Consider the following 19775-nt stretch of genomic DNA (forward strand, 5'->3'; position numbering starts at 1 on the left):
ACGTGTTGATGAAGGTGTGTAGGTATTGTGTTGATGAAGGTGTGTGTATGAAGGTGTGTAGGTGTGTAGGTATTCTGTTTGAGGTGTGAAGTGTGTGTAGGTATTCTGTTGATGAAGGTGTGTATTTTATTGTTCGTGTTGATGAAGGTGTGTAGGTATTCTGTTGATGAAGGTGTGTAGGTATTCTGTTGATGAAGGTGTGTAGGTATTCTGTTGATGAAGGTGTGTAGGTATTCTGTTGATGAAAGTGTGTAGGTATTCTGTTGATGAAGGTGTGTAAGAATTTTTATTGTTTCGTGTTGATGAAGGTGTGTAGGTATTGTGTTGATGAAGGTGTGTAGGTATTGTGTTGATGAAGGTGTGTAGGTATTCTGTTGATGAAGGTGTGTAGGTATTCTGTTGATGAAGGTGTGTAGGTATTCTGTTGATGAAGGTGTGTAGGTATTCTGTTGATGAAGGTGTGTCGGTATTCTGTTGATGAAGGTGTGTAAGTATTTTTATTGTTACGTGTTGATGAAGGTGTGTAGGTATTGTGTTGATGAAGGTGTGTAGGTATTCTGTTGATGAAGGTGTGTAGGTATTCTGTTGATGAAGGTGTGTAGGTATTCTATTGATGAAGGTGTGTAGGTATTTTGTTGATGAAGGTGTGTAGGTTTTCTGTTGATGAAGGTGTGTAGGTATTGTGTTGATGAAGGTGTGTAGGTATTCTGTTGATGAAGGTGTGTAGGTATTCTGTTGATGAAGGTGTGTAGGTATTCTGTTGATGAAGGTGTGCAGGTATTCTGTTGATGAAGGTGTGTAGGTATTCTGTTGATGAAGGTGTGTAGGTATTCTGTTGATGAAGGTGTGTGTGTTATGAAGGTGGTATTCTGTTGATGAAGGTGTGTAGGTATTCTGTTGATGAAGGTGTGTGTAGGTGAAGGTTCTGTTGATGAAGGTGTTGATGAAGGTGTGTAGGTATTCTGTTGATGAAGGTGTGCAGGTATTCTGTTGATGAAGGTGTGTAGGTATTCTGTTGATGAAGGTGTGTAGGTATTCTGTTGATGAAGGTGTGTAGGTATTTTATTGATACGTGTTGATGAAGGTGTGTAGGTATTCTGTTGATGAAGGTGTGTAGGTATTCTTTTGATGAAGGTGTGTAGGTATTCTGTTGATGAAGGTGTGCAGGTATTCTGTTGATGAAGGTGTGTAGGTATTCTGTTGATGAAGGTGTGTAGGTATGAAGGTGTGTAGGTATTTGATGAAGGTGTGTAGGTTGTTGATGAAGGTGTGTAGGTATGTTGATGAAGGTGTGTAGGTGTTGATGAAGGTGTGTAGGTATTCTGTTGATGAAGGTGTGTAGGTATTCTGTTGATGAAGGTGTGTAGGTATTTTATTGTTACGTGTTGATGAAGGTGTGTAGGTATTCTGTTGATGAAGGTGTGTAGGTATTCTGTTGATGAAGGTGTGTAGGTATTCTGTTGATGAAGGTGTGTAGGTATTCTGTTGATGAAGGTGTGTAGGTATTCTGTTGATGAAGGTGTGTAGGTATTCTGTTGATGAAGGTGTGTAGGTAGGTGTGTTCTGTTGATGAAGGTGTGGTGTGTGAAGTTGATGAAGGTGTGTAGGTGTGTAGGTATTCTGTTGATGAAGGTGTGTAGGTATTGTGTTGATGAAGGTGTGTAGGTATTCTGTTGATGAAGGTGTGTAGGTATTCTGTTGATGAAGGTGTGTAGGTATTCTGTTGATGAAGGTGTGTAGGTATTTTGTTGTGAAGGTGTGTAGGTATTTGTTGATGAAGGTGTGTAGGTGTTGATGAAGGTGTGTAGGTATTCTGTTGATACGTGTTGATGAAGGTGTGTAGGTGTTGATGAAGGTGTGTAGGTATTCTGTTGATGAAGGTGTGTAGGTATTCTGTTGATGAAGGTGTGTAGGTATTCTGTTGATGAAGGTGTGTAGGTATTCTGTTGATGAAGGTGTGTAGGTATTCTGTTGATGAAGGTGTGTAGGTATTTTGTTGATAAAGGTGTGTAGGTATGGTATTGTTACGTGTTGATGAAGGTGTGTAGGTATTCTGTTGATGAAGGTGTGTAGGTATTCTGTTGATGAAGGTGTGTAGGTATTTTATTGTTACGTGTTGATGAAGGTGTGTAGGTATTCTGTTGATGAAGGTGTGTAGGTATTCTGTTGATGAAGGTGTGTAGGTATTCTGTTGATGAAGGTGTGTAGGTATTTTATTGTTACGTGTTGATGAAGGTGTGTAGGTATTCTGTTGATGAAGGTGTGTAGGTATTTTGTTGATGAAGGTGTGTAGGTATTCTGTTGATGAAGGTGTGTAGGTATTCTGTTGATGAAGGTGTGTAGGTATTCTGTTGATGAAGGTGTGTAGGTATTCTGTTGATGAAGGTGTGTAGGTTTTCTGTTGATGAAGGTGTGTAGGTATTGTGTTGATGAAGGTGTGTAGGTATTCTGTTGATGAAGGTGTGTAGGTATTCTGTTGATGAAGGTGTGTAGGTATTCTGTTGATGAAGATGTGTAGGTATTCTGTTGATGAAGGTGTGTAGGTATTTCATTGTTACGTGTTTATGAAGGTATATATACTTGGTATGATTACCTGCGATATGTTCGTCTGTTAGCCCCTCAGCCTGCAATAGAAAGAAAATGCTAGATGACCAGGTGTTACGAAAACAGACGCTACATTAAATGTTTAAAGTTATTGTTAATAATGGAAAAGTACTTCAGTGTGTATATACAGTATAAATAGGTCGACATATCCGTCCGTTACATATGAAACACAGTAATACGACGTTCTTACACAGGTCGTAGTAACCATGCTGCAGAAAAATCTCTTAACTATATGGCCGAGTTTATAAATACCAAGTACTGCCATACCTTTGTCTCTAAGTTAAATTTAGAATTTACATACTATGTTGTTCCTGGTACAGGCACGTCTACTTTAATGTAAACCTACCATTGGAAGGTGTCCGGCCTGGTTAAACATTAAAACACTCCACCCTGTTCATGTTGAGAGTGCAGTGTGATACGCTGTATGATGTATCTATCCTCCCATTGTTGTATATATGGCGTGACTCAGCACACGCGCCAGTATTTTACAAATCCCCTGTCGTTATATTGGATGTTTTCTGTAACTATTCCCACGCTATGTATCATGTAGTATACACTACATACGCTGATAAGTTTCACCAAAAGCTTAAAATCTGTTTGTATGTGAAATACACTTACCATGGAGTTCCCTATTTAATCCATCTCTTCCCTCGATACATGAACAATCGATCAATATTAAGGTATGTAACAGTGACAGTATTATGGTAAAGAGGTCGTATTTTGAAGCTCTCGTTTCTTAACCACTGTCCTCCTTAATGTTGTACATTTTCATGTCTGAATCACACCCCGACCTTCACTTTACAAGTGCTTCAAATATTTCTATACTGCAGTGTAAAAAGGCCCAGAGAGAATGCGCTCTACACCATATATATATTGTTTAACAGAGTTTCCGTTCCCGTTTCAGTGAGCTATGTCAAATCGCTACTACGGTAAGTGGGATCGGGTCTTATCACTGATGGTGAAGGATGGAAAGGGGGATGGTCTTCGTCATCAAGATGTGCTGGACGGATATCAAAACGAAAATTTAAACCAGTGAATGTAATTGATTCTGAGTAAGCCTGTAACCGATATCATTATTTATTTCAATGTTTCCGCTAGGATTCAATATCATTTAGTCGAGCTGAAGAGAAAATCAATGGCTAGTATATTTCATTTCCGTGCACACATAGACAATTTTCGAACATATAACACCTTCCCGTCAATACCAGCTGTAAGTCTGGTTCGGACACATAACACCTTCCCGTTAATATCAGCTGTAAGTCTGGTCCGGACATATAACACCTTCCCGTCAATACCAGCTGTAAGTCTGGTCCGGACACATAACACCTTCCCGTTAATACCAGCTGTAAGTCTGGTCCGGACATTTCATCAATTCCCGTCATTACCAGCTGTAAGTCTGGTCTGGACATATAACACCCTCCCTTCAATACCAGCTGTAAGTCTGGTCCGGACATATAACACCTTCCCGTCAATACCAGCTGTAAGTCTGGTCCGGCTGTAAGTCTGGTCCGGACATATAACACCTTTCCGTCAATACCAGCTGTAAGTCTTGTTCGGACATATAAAACCTTCCCGTCAATACCAGCTGTAAGTCTGGTCCGGACATATAACACCTTCCCGTCAATACCAGCTGTAAGTCTGGTCCGGACATATAACACCTTCCCGTCAATACCAGCTGTAAGTCTGGTCCGGACATATAACACCTTCCCGTCAATACCAGCTGTAAGTCTGGTCCGGACATATAACACCTTCCCGTCAATACCAGCTGTAAGTCTGGTCCGGACATATAACACCTTCCCGTCAATACCAGCTGTAAGTCTGGTCCGGACATATAACACCTTCCCGTCAATACCAGCTGTAAGTCTGGTCCGGACATATAACACCTTCCCGTCAATACCAGCTGTAAGTCTGGTTCGGACACATAACACCTTCCCGTTAATACCAGCTGTAAGTCTGGTCCGGACATATAACACCCTCCCTTCAATACCAGCTGTAAGTCTGGTCCGGACATATAACACATTCCCGTCAATACCAGCTGTAAGTCTGGTCCGGACACATAACACCTTCCCGTCAATACCAGCTGTAAGTCTGGTCCGGACATATAACACCTTCCCGTCAATACCAGCTGTAAGTCTTGTTCGGACATATAACACCTTCCCGTCAATACCAGCTGTAAGTCTGGTCAGGACACATAACACCTTCCCGTTAATACCAGCTGTAAGTCTGGTCCGGACACATAACACCTTCCCGTTAATACCAGCTGTAAGTCTGGTCCGGACATATAACACCTTCCCGTCAATACCAGCTGTAAGTCTGGTCCGGACATATAACACCTTCCCTTCAATACCAGCTGTAAGTCTGGTCCGGACATATAACACCTTCCCGTCAATACCAGCGGTAAGTCTGGTCCGGACACATAACACCTTCCCGTCAATACCAGCTGTAAGTCTGGTCCGGACATATAACACCTTCCCGTCAATACCAGCGGTAAGTCTGGTCAGGACACATAACACCTTCCCGTCAATACCAGCCGTAAGTCTGGTCAGGACACATAACACCTTCCCGTCAATACCAGCTGTAAGTCTGGTCCGGACATATAACACCTTCCCGTTAATACCAGCTGTAAGTCTGGTCCGGACATATAACACCTTCCCGTCAATACCAGCTGTAAGTCTGGTCCGGACATATAACACCCTCCCTTCAATACCAGCTGTAAATCTGGTCCGGACATATAACACATTCCCGTCAATACCAGCTGTAAGTCTGGTCAGGACACATAACACCTTCCCGTCAATACCAGCTGTAAGTCTGGTCCGGACATATAACACCTTCCCGTTAATACCAGCTGTAAGTCTGGTCCTGACATTTCATCAATTCCCGTCATTACCAGCTGTAAGTCTGGTCCTGACATTTCATCAATTGCCGTCAATACCAGCTGTAAGTCTGGTCCGGACATATAACACCTTCCCGTCAATACCAGCTGTAAGTCTGGTCCGGACATATAACACCTTCCCGTCAATACCAGCTGTAAGTCTGGTCCGGACATATAACACCTTCCCGTCAATACCAGCTGTAAGTCTGGTCCGGACATATAACACCTTCCCGTTAATACCAGCTGTAAGTCTGGTCCGGACATATAACACCTTCCCGTCAATACCAGCTGTAAGTCTGGTCCGGACATATAACACCTTCCCGTCAATACCAGCTGTAAGTCTGGTCCGGACACATAACACCTTCCCGTCAATACCAGCGGTAAGTCTGGTCCGGACATATAACACCTTCCCGTTAATACCAGCTGTAAGTCTGGTCCTGACATTTCATCAATTCCCGTCAATATCAGATGTAAGTCTGGTCCGGACATATAACACCTTCCCTTCAATACCAGCTGTAAGTCTGGTCCGGACATATAACACCTTCCCTTCAATACCAGCTGTAAGTCTGGTCCGGACATATAACACATTCCCGTCAATACCAGCTGTAAGTCTGGTCCGGACATTTCATCAATTCCCGTCATTACCAGCTGTAAGTCTGGTCTGGACATATAACACCTTCCCGTCAATACCAGCTGTAAGTCTGGTCCGGACATATAACACCTTCCCGTCAATACCAGCTGTAAGTCTGGTCCGGACATATAACACCTTCCCGTCAATACCAGCTGTAAGTCTGGTCCGGACATATAACACCTTCCCGTCAATACCAGCTGTAAGTCTGGTCCGGACATATAACACCTTCCCGTCAATACCAGCTGTAAGTCTGGTCCGGACATATAACACCTTCCCGTCAATACCAGCTGTAAGTCTGGTCCGGACATATAACACCTTCCCGTCAATACCAGCTGTAAGTCTGGTCCGGACATCATAACACCTTCCCGTCACCTTGTAAGTCTGGTCCGGACATATAACACCTTCCCGTTAATATAATATGTATGTCTGGTCCGGACATATAACACCTTCCCGTCAATACCAGCTGTAAGTCTGGTCCGGACATATAACACCTTCCCGTCAATACCAGCTGTAAGTCTGGTCCGGACATATAACACATTCCCGTCAATACCAGCTGTAAGTCTGGTCCTGACATTTCATCAATTCCCGTCATTACCAGCTGTAAGTCTGGTCCTGACATTTCATCAATTCCCGTCAATATCAGATGTAAGTCTGGTCCGGACATATAACACCTTCCCGTTAATACCAGCTGTAAGTCTGGTCCTGACATTTCATCAATTCCCGTCATTACCAGCTGTAAGTCTGGTCCTGACATTTCATCAATTGCCGTCAATACCAGCTGTAAGTCTGGTCCGGACATATAACACCTTCCCGTCAATACCAGCTGTAAGTCTGGTTCGGACACATAACACCTTCCCGTCAATACCAGCGGTAAGTCTGGTCCGGACATATAACACCTTCCCGTCAATACCAGCTGTAAGTCTGGTGATATCATCGTAACACCTTCCGTCAATACCAGCGTAAGTCTGGGTGACATATAACACCAGACCCGTCAATACCAGGTGATATCAGACCACTGGGTGACATATAACACACGTAATACCAGCTGTAAGTCACGTAGGGTGATATCAGACCACGTAGGGTGATATCAGATCACGTAGGGTGATATCAGACCACGTAGGGTGATATCAGACCACGTAGGGTGATATCAGACCACGTAAGGTGATATCAGACCACATAGGGTGATATCAGACCACGTAGGGTGATATCAGACCACGTAGGGTGATATCAGACAGACCACGTAGGGTGATATCAGACCACGTAGGGTGATATCAGACCACGTAGGGTGATATCAGACCACGTAGGGTGATATCAGACCACGTAGGGTGATATCAGACCACGTAGGGTGATATCAGACCACGTAGGGTGATATCAGATCACGTAGGGTGATCACGTAGGGTGATATCAGACCACGTAGGGTGATATCAGACCACGTAGGGTGATATCAGACCACGTAGGGTGATATCAGACCACGTAGGGTGATATCAGACCACGTAGGGTGATATCAGACCACGTAGGGTGATATCAGAACACGTAGGGTGATATCATAACACGTAGGGTGATATCAGACCACGTAGGGTGATATCAGACCACGTAGGGTGATATCAGACCACGTAGGGTGATATCAGACCACGTATGGTGATATCAGACCACGTAGGGTGATATCAGACCACGTAGGGTGATATCAGACCACGTAGGGTGATATCAGACCACGTAGGGTGATATCAGACCACGTAGGGTGATATCAGACCACGTAGGGTGATATCAGACCACGTAGGGTGATATCAGACCACGTAGGGTGATATCAGACCACGTAGGGTGATATCAGACCACGTAGGGTGATATCAGACCACGTAGGGTGATATCAGACCACGTAGGGTGATATCAGACCACGTAGGGTGATATCAGACCTCGTAGGGTGATATCAGACCACGTAGGGTGATATCAGACCACGTAGGGTGATATCAGACCACGTAGGGTGATATCAGACCACGTAGGGTGATATCAGACCACATAGGGTGATATCAGACCACGTAGGGTGATATCAGACCACGTAGGGTGATATCAGATCACGTAGGGTGATATCAGACCACGTAGGGTGATATCAGACCACGTAGGGTGATATCAGACCACGTAGGGTGATATCAGACCACGTAGGGTGATATCAGACCACGTAGGGTGATATCAGATCACGTAGGGTGATATCAGACCACGTAGGGTGATATCAGATCACGTAGGGTGATATCAGACCACGTAGGGTGATATCAGACCACGTAGGGTGATATCAGACCACGTAGGGTGATATCAGATCACGTAGGGTGATATCAGATCACGTAGGGTGATATCAGATCACGTAGGGTGATATCAGACCACGTAGGGTGATATCAGATCACGTAGGGTGATATCAGACCACGTAGGGTGATATCAGATCACGTAGGGTGATATCAGACCACGTAGGGTGATATCAGACCACGTAGGGTGATATCAGATCACGTAGGGTGATATCAGATCACGTAGGGTGATATCAGACCACGTAAGGTGATATCAGACCACGTAAGGTGATATCAGATCACGTAGGGTGATATCAGACCACGTAGGGTGATATCAGATCACGCAGGGTGATATCAGATCACGTAAGGTGATATCAGATCACGTAAGGTGATATCAGATCACGTAGGGTGATATCAGACAACGAAGGGTGATATCAGATCACGTAGGGTGATATCAGATCACGTAAGGTGATATCAGACCACTGTAACATTCCTCCAAGTGTTGTTCTACCTGTAACAACCCCTCCTCACAGGTCCTATTACCTGTAATACCCCCTCCTCACAGGTCCTATTACCTGTAACACCCCCTCCCCACATGTCCTATTACCTGTAACATCCCCTCCCCACAGGTCCTATTACCTGTTACACCCCCTCCCCACAGGTCCTATTACCTGTAACACCATCTCCCCACAGGTCCTATTACCTGTAACACCCCCTCCCCACAGGTCCAATTACCTGTAACACCCCCTCCCCACAGGTCCAATTACCTGTAACACCCCCTCCTCACAGGTCCTATTACCTGTAACACCCCATCCCCACATGTCCTATTACCTATAACATCCCCTCCCCACAGGTCCTATTACCTGTAACACCCCCTCCCCACAGGTCCTATTACCTGTAACACCCCATCCCCACATGTCCTATTACCTATAACATCCCCTCCCCACAGGTCCTATTACCTGTAACACCCCCTTCCCACATGTCCTATTACATGTAACACCCCCTTCCCACAGGTCCTATTACATGTAACACCCCCTCCCCACAGGTCCTATTACCTGTAACACCCCCTCCCCACAGGTCCTATTACCTGTAACACCCCCTCCCCACAGGTCCTATTACCTGTAACACCCCCTCCCCACAGGTCCTATTACCTATAACACCCCCTCCCCACAGGTCCTATTACCTGTAACACCCCCTCCCCACATGTTCTATTACCTGAAACACCCCCTCCCCACATGTCCTATTACCTGTAACACCCCCTCCCCACAGGTCCTATTACCTGTAACACCCCCTCCCCACATGTCCTATTACCTGTTACACCCCCTCCCCACATGTCCTATTACCTGTAACACCCCCTCCCCACAGGTCCTATTACCTGTAACATTCCCATAGGTCCTATTACCTGTAACAACACCCCTCCCCACAGGTCCTATTACCTGTAACACCCCCTCCCCACAGGTCCTATTACCTGTAACACCCCATCCCCACATGTCTTATTACCTATAACATCCCCTCCCCACATGTCCTATTACCTGTAACACCCCCTCCACACAGGTCCTATTACCTGTAACACCCCCTCCCCACAGGTCCTATTACCTGTCCTATTACACACCCCCCTCCCCACAGGTCCTATTACCTGTTACACCCCCTCCCCACATGTCCTATTACCTGTAACACCCCCTCCCCACAGGTCCTATTACCTGTAACACCCCCTTCCCCACAGGTCCTATTACCTGTAACACCCCCTCCCCACAGGTCCTATTACCTGTAACACCCCCTCCACACATGTTCTATTACCTGTAACACCCCCTCCCCACAGGTCCAATTACCTGTAACACCCCCTCCCCACAGGTCCTATTACCTGTAACACCCTCTTCTCACAGGTCCTATTACCTGTAACACCCCCTCCCCACAGGTCCTATTACCTGTCCTATTACCTGTAACACCCCCTCCCCACAGGTCCTATTACCTGTAACACCCCCTCCCCACAGGTCCTATTACCTGTTCCCCACAGGTCCTATTACCTGTAACACCCTCTTCTCACAGGTCCTATTACCTGTAACACCCCCTTCCCATAGGTCCTATTACCTGTAACACCCCCTCCCCACAGGTCCTATTACCTGTAACACCCCCTTCCCCACAGGTCCTATTACCTGTAACACCCCCTCCCCACATTTTCTATTACCTGTAACACCCCCTCCCCACATGTCCTATTACCTGTAACACCCCCTCCCTACAGGTCCTATTACCTGTAACACCCCCTCCACACAGGACCTATTACCTGTAACACCCCTTTCCCCACAGGTCCTATTACCTGTAACACCCCTTCTCCAAAGGTCCTATTACCTGAAACACCCCCTCCCCACATGTCCTATTACCTGTAACACCCCCTCCCCACAGGTCCTATTACCTGTAACACCCCCTCCCCACAGGTCCTATTACCTGTAACACCCCCTCCCCACAGGTCCTATTACCTGTAACACCCCGTCCCCACATGTCCTATTACCTATAACATCCCCTCCCCACAGGTCCTATTACCTGTAACACCCCATCCCCACAGGTCCTATTACCTGTAACACCCTCTTCTCACAGGTCCTATTACCTGTAACACCCCCTCCCCACAGGTCCTATTACCTGTAACACCCCCTCCCCACAGGTCCTATTACCTGTAACACAGGTCCTATTACCTGTAACACCCCCTCCCCACAGGTCCTATTACCTGTAACACCCCCTCCCCACATGTCCTATTACCTATAACATCCCCTCCCCACAGGTCCTATTACCTGTTACACCCCCTCCCCACAGGTCCTATTACCTGTAACACCCCATTCCCATAGGTCCTATTACCTGTAACACCCCCTCCACACAGGACCTATTACCTGTAACACCCCTTTCCCCACAGGTCCTATTACCTGTAACACCCCCTCCACACATGTCCTATTACCTGTAACACCCCCTCCCCACATGTCCTATTACCTGTAACATCCCCTCCCCACAGGTCCTATTACCTGTAACACCCCCTCCCCACAGGTCCTATTACCTGTAACACCCCCTCCCCACATGTCCTATTACCTGTAACACCCCCTCCCCACAGGTCCTATTACCTGTAACACAGGTCCCCTGTAACACCCCCTCCCCACAGGTCCTATTACCTGTAACACCCCCTCCCCACAGGTCCTATTACCTGTAACACCCCCTCCCCACAGGTCCTATTACCTGTAACACCCCCTCCCCACAGGTCCTATTACCTGTAACACCCCCTCCCCACAGGTCCTATTACCTGTAACACCCCCTCCCCACATGTCCTATTACCTGTAACACCCCCTCCCCACAGGTCCTATTACCTGTAACACCCCCTCCCCACAGGTCCTATTACCTGTAACACCCCCTCCCCACAGGTCCTATTACCTGTAACACCCCCTTCCCACAGGTCCTATTACCTGTAACACCCCCTCCCCACAGGTCCTATTACCTGTAACAACCCCTCCCCACAGGTCCTATTACCTGTAACACCCCCTCCCCACAGGTCCTATTACCTGTAACACCCCCTCCCCACATATCCTATTATAACACCCCCTCCCCACATGTCCTATTCCCTGGAACACCCCCTCCCCACAGTTCCTATTTCCTGTAACATCCCCTCCCCACATGTCCTATTACCTGTAACACCCCCTCCCCACATGTCCTATTACCTGTAACATCCCCTCCCCACAGGTCCTATTACCTGTAACACCCCCTCCCCACATGTCCAATTTCCTGTAACATCCCCTCCCCACATGTCCTATTACCTGTAACACCCCCTCCCCACAGGTCCTATTACCTGTAACATACCCTCCCCACAGGTCCTATTACCTGTAACATCCCCTCCCCACATGTCCTATTACCTGTAACACCCCCTCCCCACAGTTCCTATTACCTGTAACATCCCCTCCCCACATGTTCTATTACCTGTAACACCCCCTCCCCACATGTCCTATTACCTGTAACATCCCCTCCCCACAGGTCCTATTACCTGTAATACCCCCTCCACACATGTCCAATTTCCTGTAACATCCCCTCCCCACATGTCCTATTACCTGTAACACCCCCTCCCCACAGGTCCTATTACCTGTAACATACCCTCCCCACAGGTCCTATTACCTGTAACACCCCCTTCCCCACAGGTCCTATTACCTGTAACACCCCTTCTCCAAAGGTCCTATTACCTGAAACACCCCCTTCTCACAGGTCCTATTACCTGTAACACCCCCTCCCCACATGTCCTATTACCTGTAACACCCCCTCCCCACAGGTCCTATTACCTGTAACACCCCTTCCCCACAGGTCCTATTACCTGTAACACCCCCTCCTCACAGGTCCTATTACCTGTAACACCCCCTCTGTACTAGATATTGTTTGATATCTATATAGGTTATCGTATCCTCAACGTGCCTTCCGACAATGCTATTTTACCTAATAAACCCCCTTCCCACATACCGTTGACGTCCCATCACCAGGGAGATTTGTAACTCTGGAATCAGACATTCTATGTGATACTCTTCCTTATCCCGGCGCATGTGTGACCCTTACTCAGATCGCTTTTCACCTGGCAGCTGTCTTTCGCTCCTTTCCCGTCTTACCTTCAATAAGGGCCATGGGCGTGCTATCTTGTCTTCTAAATATAAAAACTATACAGTACACATTCATAAAGCAAACGTTACCTGTTGGATCCGTCGGTACTCCATCAGAACACTTTCCGACTCAAATCACATTAATACTTTCTTAATCCCATGATTGATATATACTATTTAGATGTAGGTTACATAATCTAGCCGGAGCCGACCACACCGAGTAGCTGTCGGTCTGTGTACCGACTCTCGACAAATTACCTACCTGTTCCTGCTCAATAGACATCGTTAGATCGATACGGTTAGTCCGGTCCCAATACATGATAACACATTGATCTCCTGGTCAATAGCTACTCCACTTCCTGATAATGTCGGAGATTTCCTGAGGACGTGAGAGGGGAAATAATGAATCCTCACATCCGTACGTTTTAATCCATTTCTTTTGCAGCTGAACTGTTGGTCTGTGGTTAGCATACATTATACACTGCTACAATACCAACACGTGTTCTATTCTCACACCTGCACTACCCTGCCGTCTATCAGGATTGATTTCAAATCAAATAAGGCCAAGTTTGCATCACAGTTAGCCACTCCCGGCGTCTATAGATCAAGTTCAATTGATCAGCTGATTGATGTTGAACACCCTCTTATCCCATTGGTACGTGTGATAATGCTGTGTATATACTTCCCTTTCTGAATATACACTTTCAGCATTTACGGTACCAGATACATGCTCAACACTTGATAATAACAGCCTTGATGCATGGACATACTTTCATTGGCAGAGAATTGAAATTTACATTCTTATCAAAATAAACTTGTACACAATCCTAGGAATTAGATAACAATGTGTTCCTCGTACAGACGCTTCTTAGCTCGTGCTTTATACATCTTAACAAAAGTAAATCCGGCAGTCAGTTTAAGGGCTGCTGTAAATCACTTGGACTTCGCGAATACTTTACTTCGCGAACTCACCTCATCAAAGATAGTCGCGAATACACGATTTCGCGATCGCTGATCTTGAATTGACTTCAAATCCGCGAATGACGAGCTATTAGAGACATCGACTCTGCGAGACATCGATATCAGTAACCGAGTAACTGAATTTGGGTACGTGAACATGAAGTCGTCTATTCATTAATTTTGATTGTTACAAGTGAAGTAAAGTGTATTTTGTGATCTCTTGAGAATTGTCTAAGAACCCTCCGATAGCGCTGTAGGTAATGTCAAGAAGCTTTTTTCCTGTTATTTGTTCTGAATTCAAAATATACCTTGAAGAACAGAATTTGGCAAGATTAACCCCATTGCATTTTCTATAAAAGTAGAGGGCGCTAAAAATTGTTCTTGGGAAGACAAGTTGTAATGTTGTCTTTCAAAAATAACAAAGGCTCAGTGTAAGTATGGATATATTAATTTGTTAAGATACTTGTGTATAATATATCTATTCTAACCCACCGCAGGGACAGGTAGTCGATATTTTACGGAGGGGGTCCAAGTAACTATACTGAGAATGTGGCGGTTGGTTGGGCCCCCTGCAGCGTTGTTGTGACGGAGGATAGTCAGTATCATTGATCTGACCTGCGATATTGTGGTCAAGGAGAGTACTACAGGTAGTGTGATAGATAACTGAATTCTACCCTCTGTGTGTATACCTTTATTATACACTCATGAATAGCAGTGATTATTCAGGCTTTTGATACGAGAGGTCTCCGGTCGGCACGGTAACAAACTCCTACCATCTAAAATGAACAGACGCTACGTGCTGGAAGATCTGTGATCGACAAGAGGTGTGTGAATTCATTGAGAGAGACGTTTGCTGTGAAGTTTAGTGACAGGGCGTATTACCGTATGTTTTTATAAACTAAGAATGTTCTCCAATCGAGAGATAGCTGGTAAATAGAGGTTTTGTGTAACGAGACATGTTACGATATCTCTGCAAATGTCAATGGACAAGGGATACAGTTGGATTTTTGATGGAGAAGACATTGATGGGCAAGGAGATTATTTGTGGAAATACTAATTGTTACACCAAATAACTATATTACAAACACAGACTCACCTCTATAGCAATTTTACCTCTTCCAACCATGTACCTTGAACTCTCACAAAAACAGGTCAACTGAATTCTACAAATCTATTGGGGTCGTACAACACTTAAAGTTTCTACTCATAAAGATATATACTTATTAGCTGTAGAAGTGGTAGAAATGATGATGGCTTTACAATGATTGAATGAGGAGTGGTGTTCAAATCCGGGCCAGCTGTTACGCTACAACGGCTTCAGGCACACTTGCGGATTTTCCAGTTCATGACTGCCTGGCTGGCAAAACATACATGTATTTTACTTTATAAGTATTAGGATAATCTAGAGTCTTCGTGAACGGAACTAGGATTAGACGAAGATAACCCTGTGCTCAAGTCAATCAAGGTCTAGTGTTCCTGTTTCCACAGCAATGTCTTTTGGCCCAATGCTCTTGAGCAATGTCAGGAGAAGCAGAGAACCTAGGGCCTACATGTTTCAAACCAATGATAGGCAGGGAAAAGCCTGGTGTCCTCATTTCTAAAACCAATATAAGGCAGGGAAGAGCCAGATGTTCTCATTTCTAAAACCAATGATAGGCAGGGAAAAGCCTGATGCCCTCATTTCTAAAACCAATATAAGGCAGGGAAGAGCCAGATGTCCTCGTATTTAAATCCAAAGTGAGGCAGGGAAGAACCAGATGCCCTCGTATTTAAATCCAAAGTGAGGCAGGGAAGAGCTATGTGTCATCATATTTAAGACCAAAGTAAGGCAGGGAAGAGCCAGGTGTTTTCGTATTTAAATCCAAAGCCAGGCAGTGATGAGCCAGGTGTCCTCGTATCTAAAACCAAAGTGAGGCAGGGAAGAAACAGGTGCCCTCGTATTTAAATCCAAAGTGAGGCAGGGAAGAGCCAGGTGTCATCATATTTAAAACCAAAGTGAGGCAGGGAAGAGCCAGATGTCCTCGTATTTAAATCCAAAGTGTGGCGGGTAAGAGCCAGATGTTTTCGTATTTCAATCCAAAATGAGGCAGGGAAGAGCCAGGTGCCCTCGTATGTAACTCCAAAGTGAGGCACGGAGGAGCCTTGTGTTTTCGTATTTAAATCCAAAGTGAGGCAGTGATGAGCCTGATGTCCTCGTATTTAAAACCAAAATGAGGCAGGGAAGAGCCAGATGCCATCGTATTTAACTCCAAAGTGAGGCAGGGAAGAGCCAGGTGTTTTCGTATTTAAATCCAAAGTGAGGCAGTGATGAGCCAGGTGTCCTCGTATCTAAAACCAAAATGAGGCAGGAAAGAGCCTGATGTCCTCGTATTTAAAACCAAAGTGAGGCAGGGAAGAGCCAGATGCCCTCGTATTTAAATCCAAAGTGAGGCAGGGAAGAGCCAGATGCCCTTGTATTTAAAACCAAAGTGAGGCAGGGAAGAGCCAGGTGCCCTCGTATTTAACTCCAAAGTGAGGCAGGGAAGAGCCAGATGCCCTCGTATTTGAATCCAAAGTGAGGCAGTGATGAGCCAGGTGTCCTCGTATCTAAAACCAAAGTGAGGCAGGGAGGAGCCTGATGTCCTCGTATTTAAAACCAAAGTGAGGCAGGGAAGAAACAGGTGCCCTCGTATTTAAATCCAAAGTGAGGCAGAGAAGAGCCAGGTGTCATCATATTTAAAACCAAAGTGAGGCAGGGAAGAGCCAGGTGACCTCGTATTTAAATCCAAAGTGAGGCAGGGAAGAGCCAGATGCCCTCGTATTTCAATCCAAAGTGAGGCAGGGATGAGCCTGATGTCCTCGTATTTAAAACCAAAGTGAGGCAGGGAAGAGCCAGGTGCCCTCGTATTTAACTCCAAAGTGAGGCAGGGAAGAGCCAGGTGTGTTCGTATTTGAATCCAAAGTGAGGCAGTGATGAGCCAGGTGTCCTCGTATCTAAAACCAAAGTGAGGCAGGGAGGAGCCAGCTGTCATCATATTTAAAACCAAAGTGAGGCAGGAAAGAAACAGGTGCCCTCGTATTTAAATCCAAAGTGAGGCAGGGAAGAGCCTGATGTCCTCGTATTTAAAACCAAAGTGAGGCAGGGAAGAGCCAGATGCCCTCGTATTTGAATCCAAAGTGAGGCAGTGATGAGCCAGGTGTCCTCGTATCTAAAACCAAAGTGAGGCAGGGAGGAGCCTGATGTCCTCGTATTTAAAACCAAAGTGAGGCAGGGAAGAAACAGGTGCCCTCGTATTTAAATCCAAAGTGAGGCAGAGAAGAGCCAGGTGTCATCATATTTAAAACCAATATAAGGCAAGGAAGAGCCAGATGTCCACGTATTTAAATCCAAAGTGAGGCAGGGAAGAGCCAAATGTTTTCGTATTTAAAACCAAAGTGAGGCAGGGAAGAGCCAGATGCCCTCGTATTTAAATCCAAAGTGAGGCAGGGAAGAGCCAGATGCCCTCGTATTTCAATCCAAAGTGAGGCAGAGAGTAGCCTGATGTCCTCGTATTTAAAACCAAAGTGAGGCAGGGAAGAGCCAGATGTCCTCGTATTTTAATCCAAAGTGAGGCAGGGAGGAGCCTGATGTCCTCGTATTTAAAACCAAAGTGAGGCAGGGAAGAAACAGGTGCCCTCGTATTTAAATCCAAAGTGAGGCAGGGAAGAGCCAGCTGTCATCATATTTAAAACCAAAGTGAGGCAGGGAAGAGCCAGATGTCCTCGTATTTTAATCCAAAGTGAGGCAGGGAAGAGCCAGATGTTTTCGTATTTAAAACCAAAATGAGGCAGGGAAGAGTCAGGTGTCCTCATATCTAAAACCAATGTGATGCAGCGAAGAACCCAAATGCCGCTTGCTTCAAACCAATATGAGGCTGAGTAGAAGTCAGTGCGCTCGTGTTCCAATACTTTTAAGGCAGAGGATGAACAAGTGCCTTCACTTTCCAGACCAATATTGGACAGTGCTCTCTTGTTCCTGGACTTTAAGCCAAGCGACTAATCCTTTTGATGTTTACCTCAATAGATTATCTGAAATAAACCTTGTGGCCCCATATCAACGCAAGACAGTGGATAACTTAGTTCCATCGTATTTGAGACAAGCGGAGAATATATCGTCGTCGTATTGCTAACCAATGTTGGACGATAGAGAAACAAGTGCCTCTTACTCAATACCAAGTTGAGGCAACGGAGACCCTAGTGCCCTCGTGTTCAAGACTGGTGCGGAGAACATAATGCCACTGTCTATAAGACCAATATGAGACAGCGGAGATCTATTACGCAAGGAGATAACTTGTTGTTTCAACGTTCTATCCCAGTCTAAGTTGACGGAGAACCTATTGCCCTTTGTTCGAATACAAGACCAGATCAGTGTCAAAAGAATTTTCAATGTTTTATGCATTTGAAAGGACCGTTTTATTTGTTATCTTACATCATGAAATTGGGTAATACAACCAGATTATATCGACTGGACAAACAGCAACTATCATTATATCGTTTTGATATGATAATGGGTGTTGTTTTTTTAATCGATCTTATCTTGCATTTTTTACGTAATAAACACTAATATTTCATATTTTCATGTAAAAAGGGGTATTTTCAGAGTTGTACAGTATATAACAGAGAAATCTCGTCCCTGTGAAATAGATCAATACTAATCGGCTGTCACCACCACTTATGTTTAAGGTGTGACTTCACAATAGCCATCGGTTCAATGTTTCCAATTATAGTAAGATATTCGTATCAAACAAATGCCTTGATATTGATGAGATTAAGACTTACGTCACTAGACAGAGAATTTCTTAATGTTTGGATTTAATTCGGCAGCCAGAACAGCTTGATATATAAGAGCTGTCATAGGAGTGTTTCAAGGGTACATGTCTCGACAACGGCTTGGACACAAACAGATGTCTGGGTGTATTGCCGTTCACATGATTTTAATTCACTTTATTTCGGTCTACTTTTTGTTCCATAGATTCAAAGCGTTACAGTATTTAATCGAAAAAGAAAAACTCTTGTACTTGTATTAGACAATAGAATACGGAACTGAACAAAACAAGGAATCCCAGAGAGGTCTAAGCATCATTGTTTGATTTTTATTTGCTCTTTGACAGTTGGATCTTTTCCCTTCTTTTCTCTTCTCTGTTTTTGCTCTTAATGAGAAGACATTTGAGCATTCCTTTGCAGACATAACAGCGATAACAAACATTCAAACTCAAAATCCAGGACAGTCGCCTGTTGGTCAATTCCTTTTCTGATCAGTACCAAAATAAAACAGGTACAAGGGATCAAGGGAAATCTACACATGAAATTTGATAAAGATCTCTGCTGTAGTTCTCAAGAAATAGCGATAACGAGCTTTCAAAGTCAAAATCCAAGATGGCCACCTGTCGGCCATTTATTCTGATCAGTCCCAAAATCAAATGAGGACAACTAGGGAGAAAGGAAAACCTATAAGAAATTTCAGAAATGTCCATCCAGTACTTCTCAAGAAATAGCGATAGCAAAATTTGTTTAAGGACGGACGGACAGACGGAGAGGTAGTTGTGCATAATTCGATATGTGAGCTGCAGAAAGTACAAAGAACACTTTTGTGTTGCGCCTTTTAAAACCGGAGTGTGAAGATATTAATCCAAATAAATATGCGAGGTGCACTTCGTATCACTTTTGTCAATAAAAAAAAAAAAAAAAAAAATACACCCATGCACGAACAATGCTTCCAATAATTGACATTCTTCCAACACAATATATTTGTCAAAGTTTTCATGACAGAATGAATTATCAATTGTGTCTTTGATAACAATATGGTGGAT

General features: G+C 44.9%; 1 protein-coding gene across 1 annotated transcript in view; it reads right to left on the reverse strand.

The window, feature by feature from the left end:
* LOC132555136 (uncharacterized) overlaps window positions 1-13617 on the reverse strand; it is a 49368-nt gene extending 35751 nt beyond the window's left edge. Inside the window, exons 1-2 of the mRNA XM_060219486.1 lie at window positions 13250-13617; window positions 2594-2624 (exon numbers count right to left, since the gene is read on the reverse strand). Coding sequence (XP_060075469.1) covers window positions 2594-2624; window positions 13250-13306 — 88 coding nt within the window. The 5' untranslated portion in view covers window positions 13307-13617. The remainder of the gene's footprint in view (window positions 1-2593; window positions 2625-13249) is intronic.
* Window positions 13618-19775: the final 6158 nt, after the last annotated feature.

The sequence above is a fragment of the Ylistrum balloti genome, unplaced genomic scaffold, assembly GCF_031769215.1.
Source record: "Ylistrum balloti isolate Yb309-2 unplaced genomic scaffold, AGI_CSIRO_Ybal_v1 Utg370454, whole genome shotgun sequence".
In the NCBI taxonomy this organism is placed as follows: Eukaryota; Metazoa; Mollusca; class Bivalvia; order Pectinida; family Pectinidae; genus Ylistrum; species Ylistrum balloti.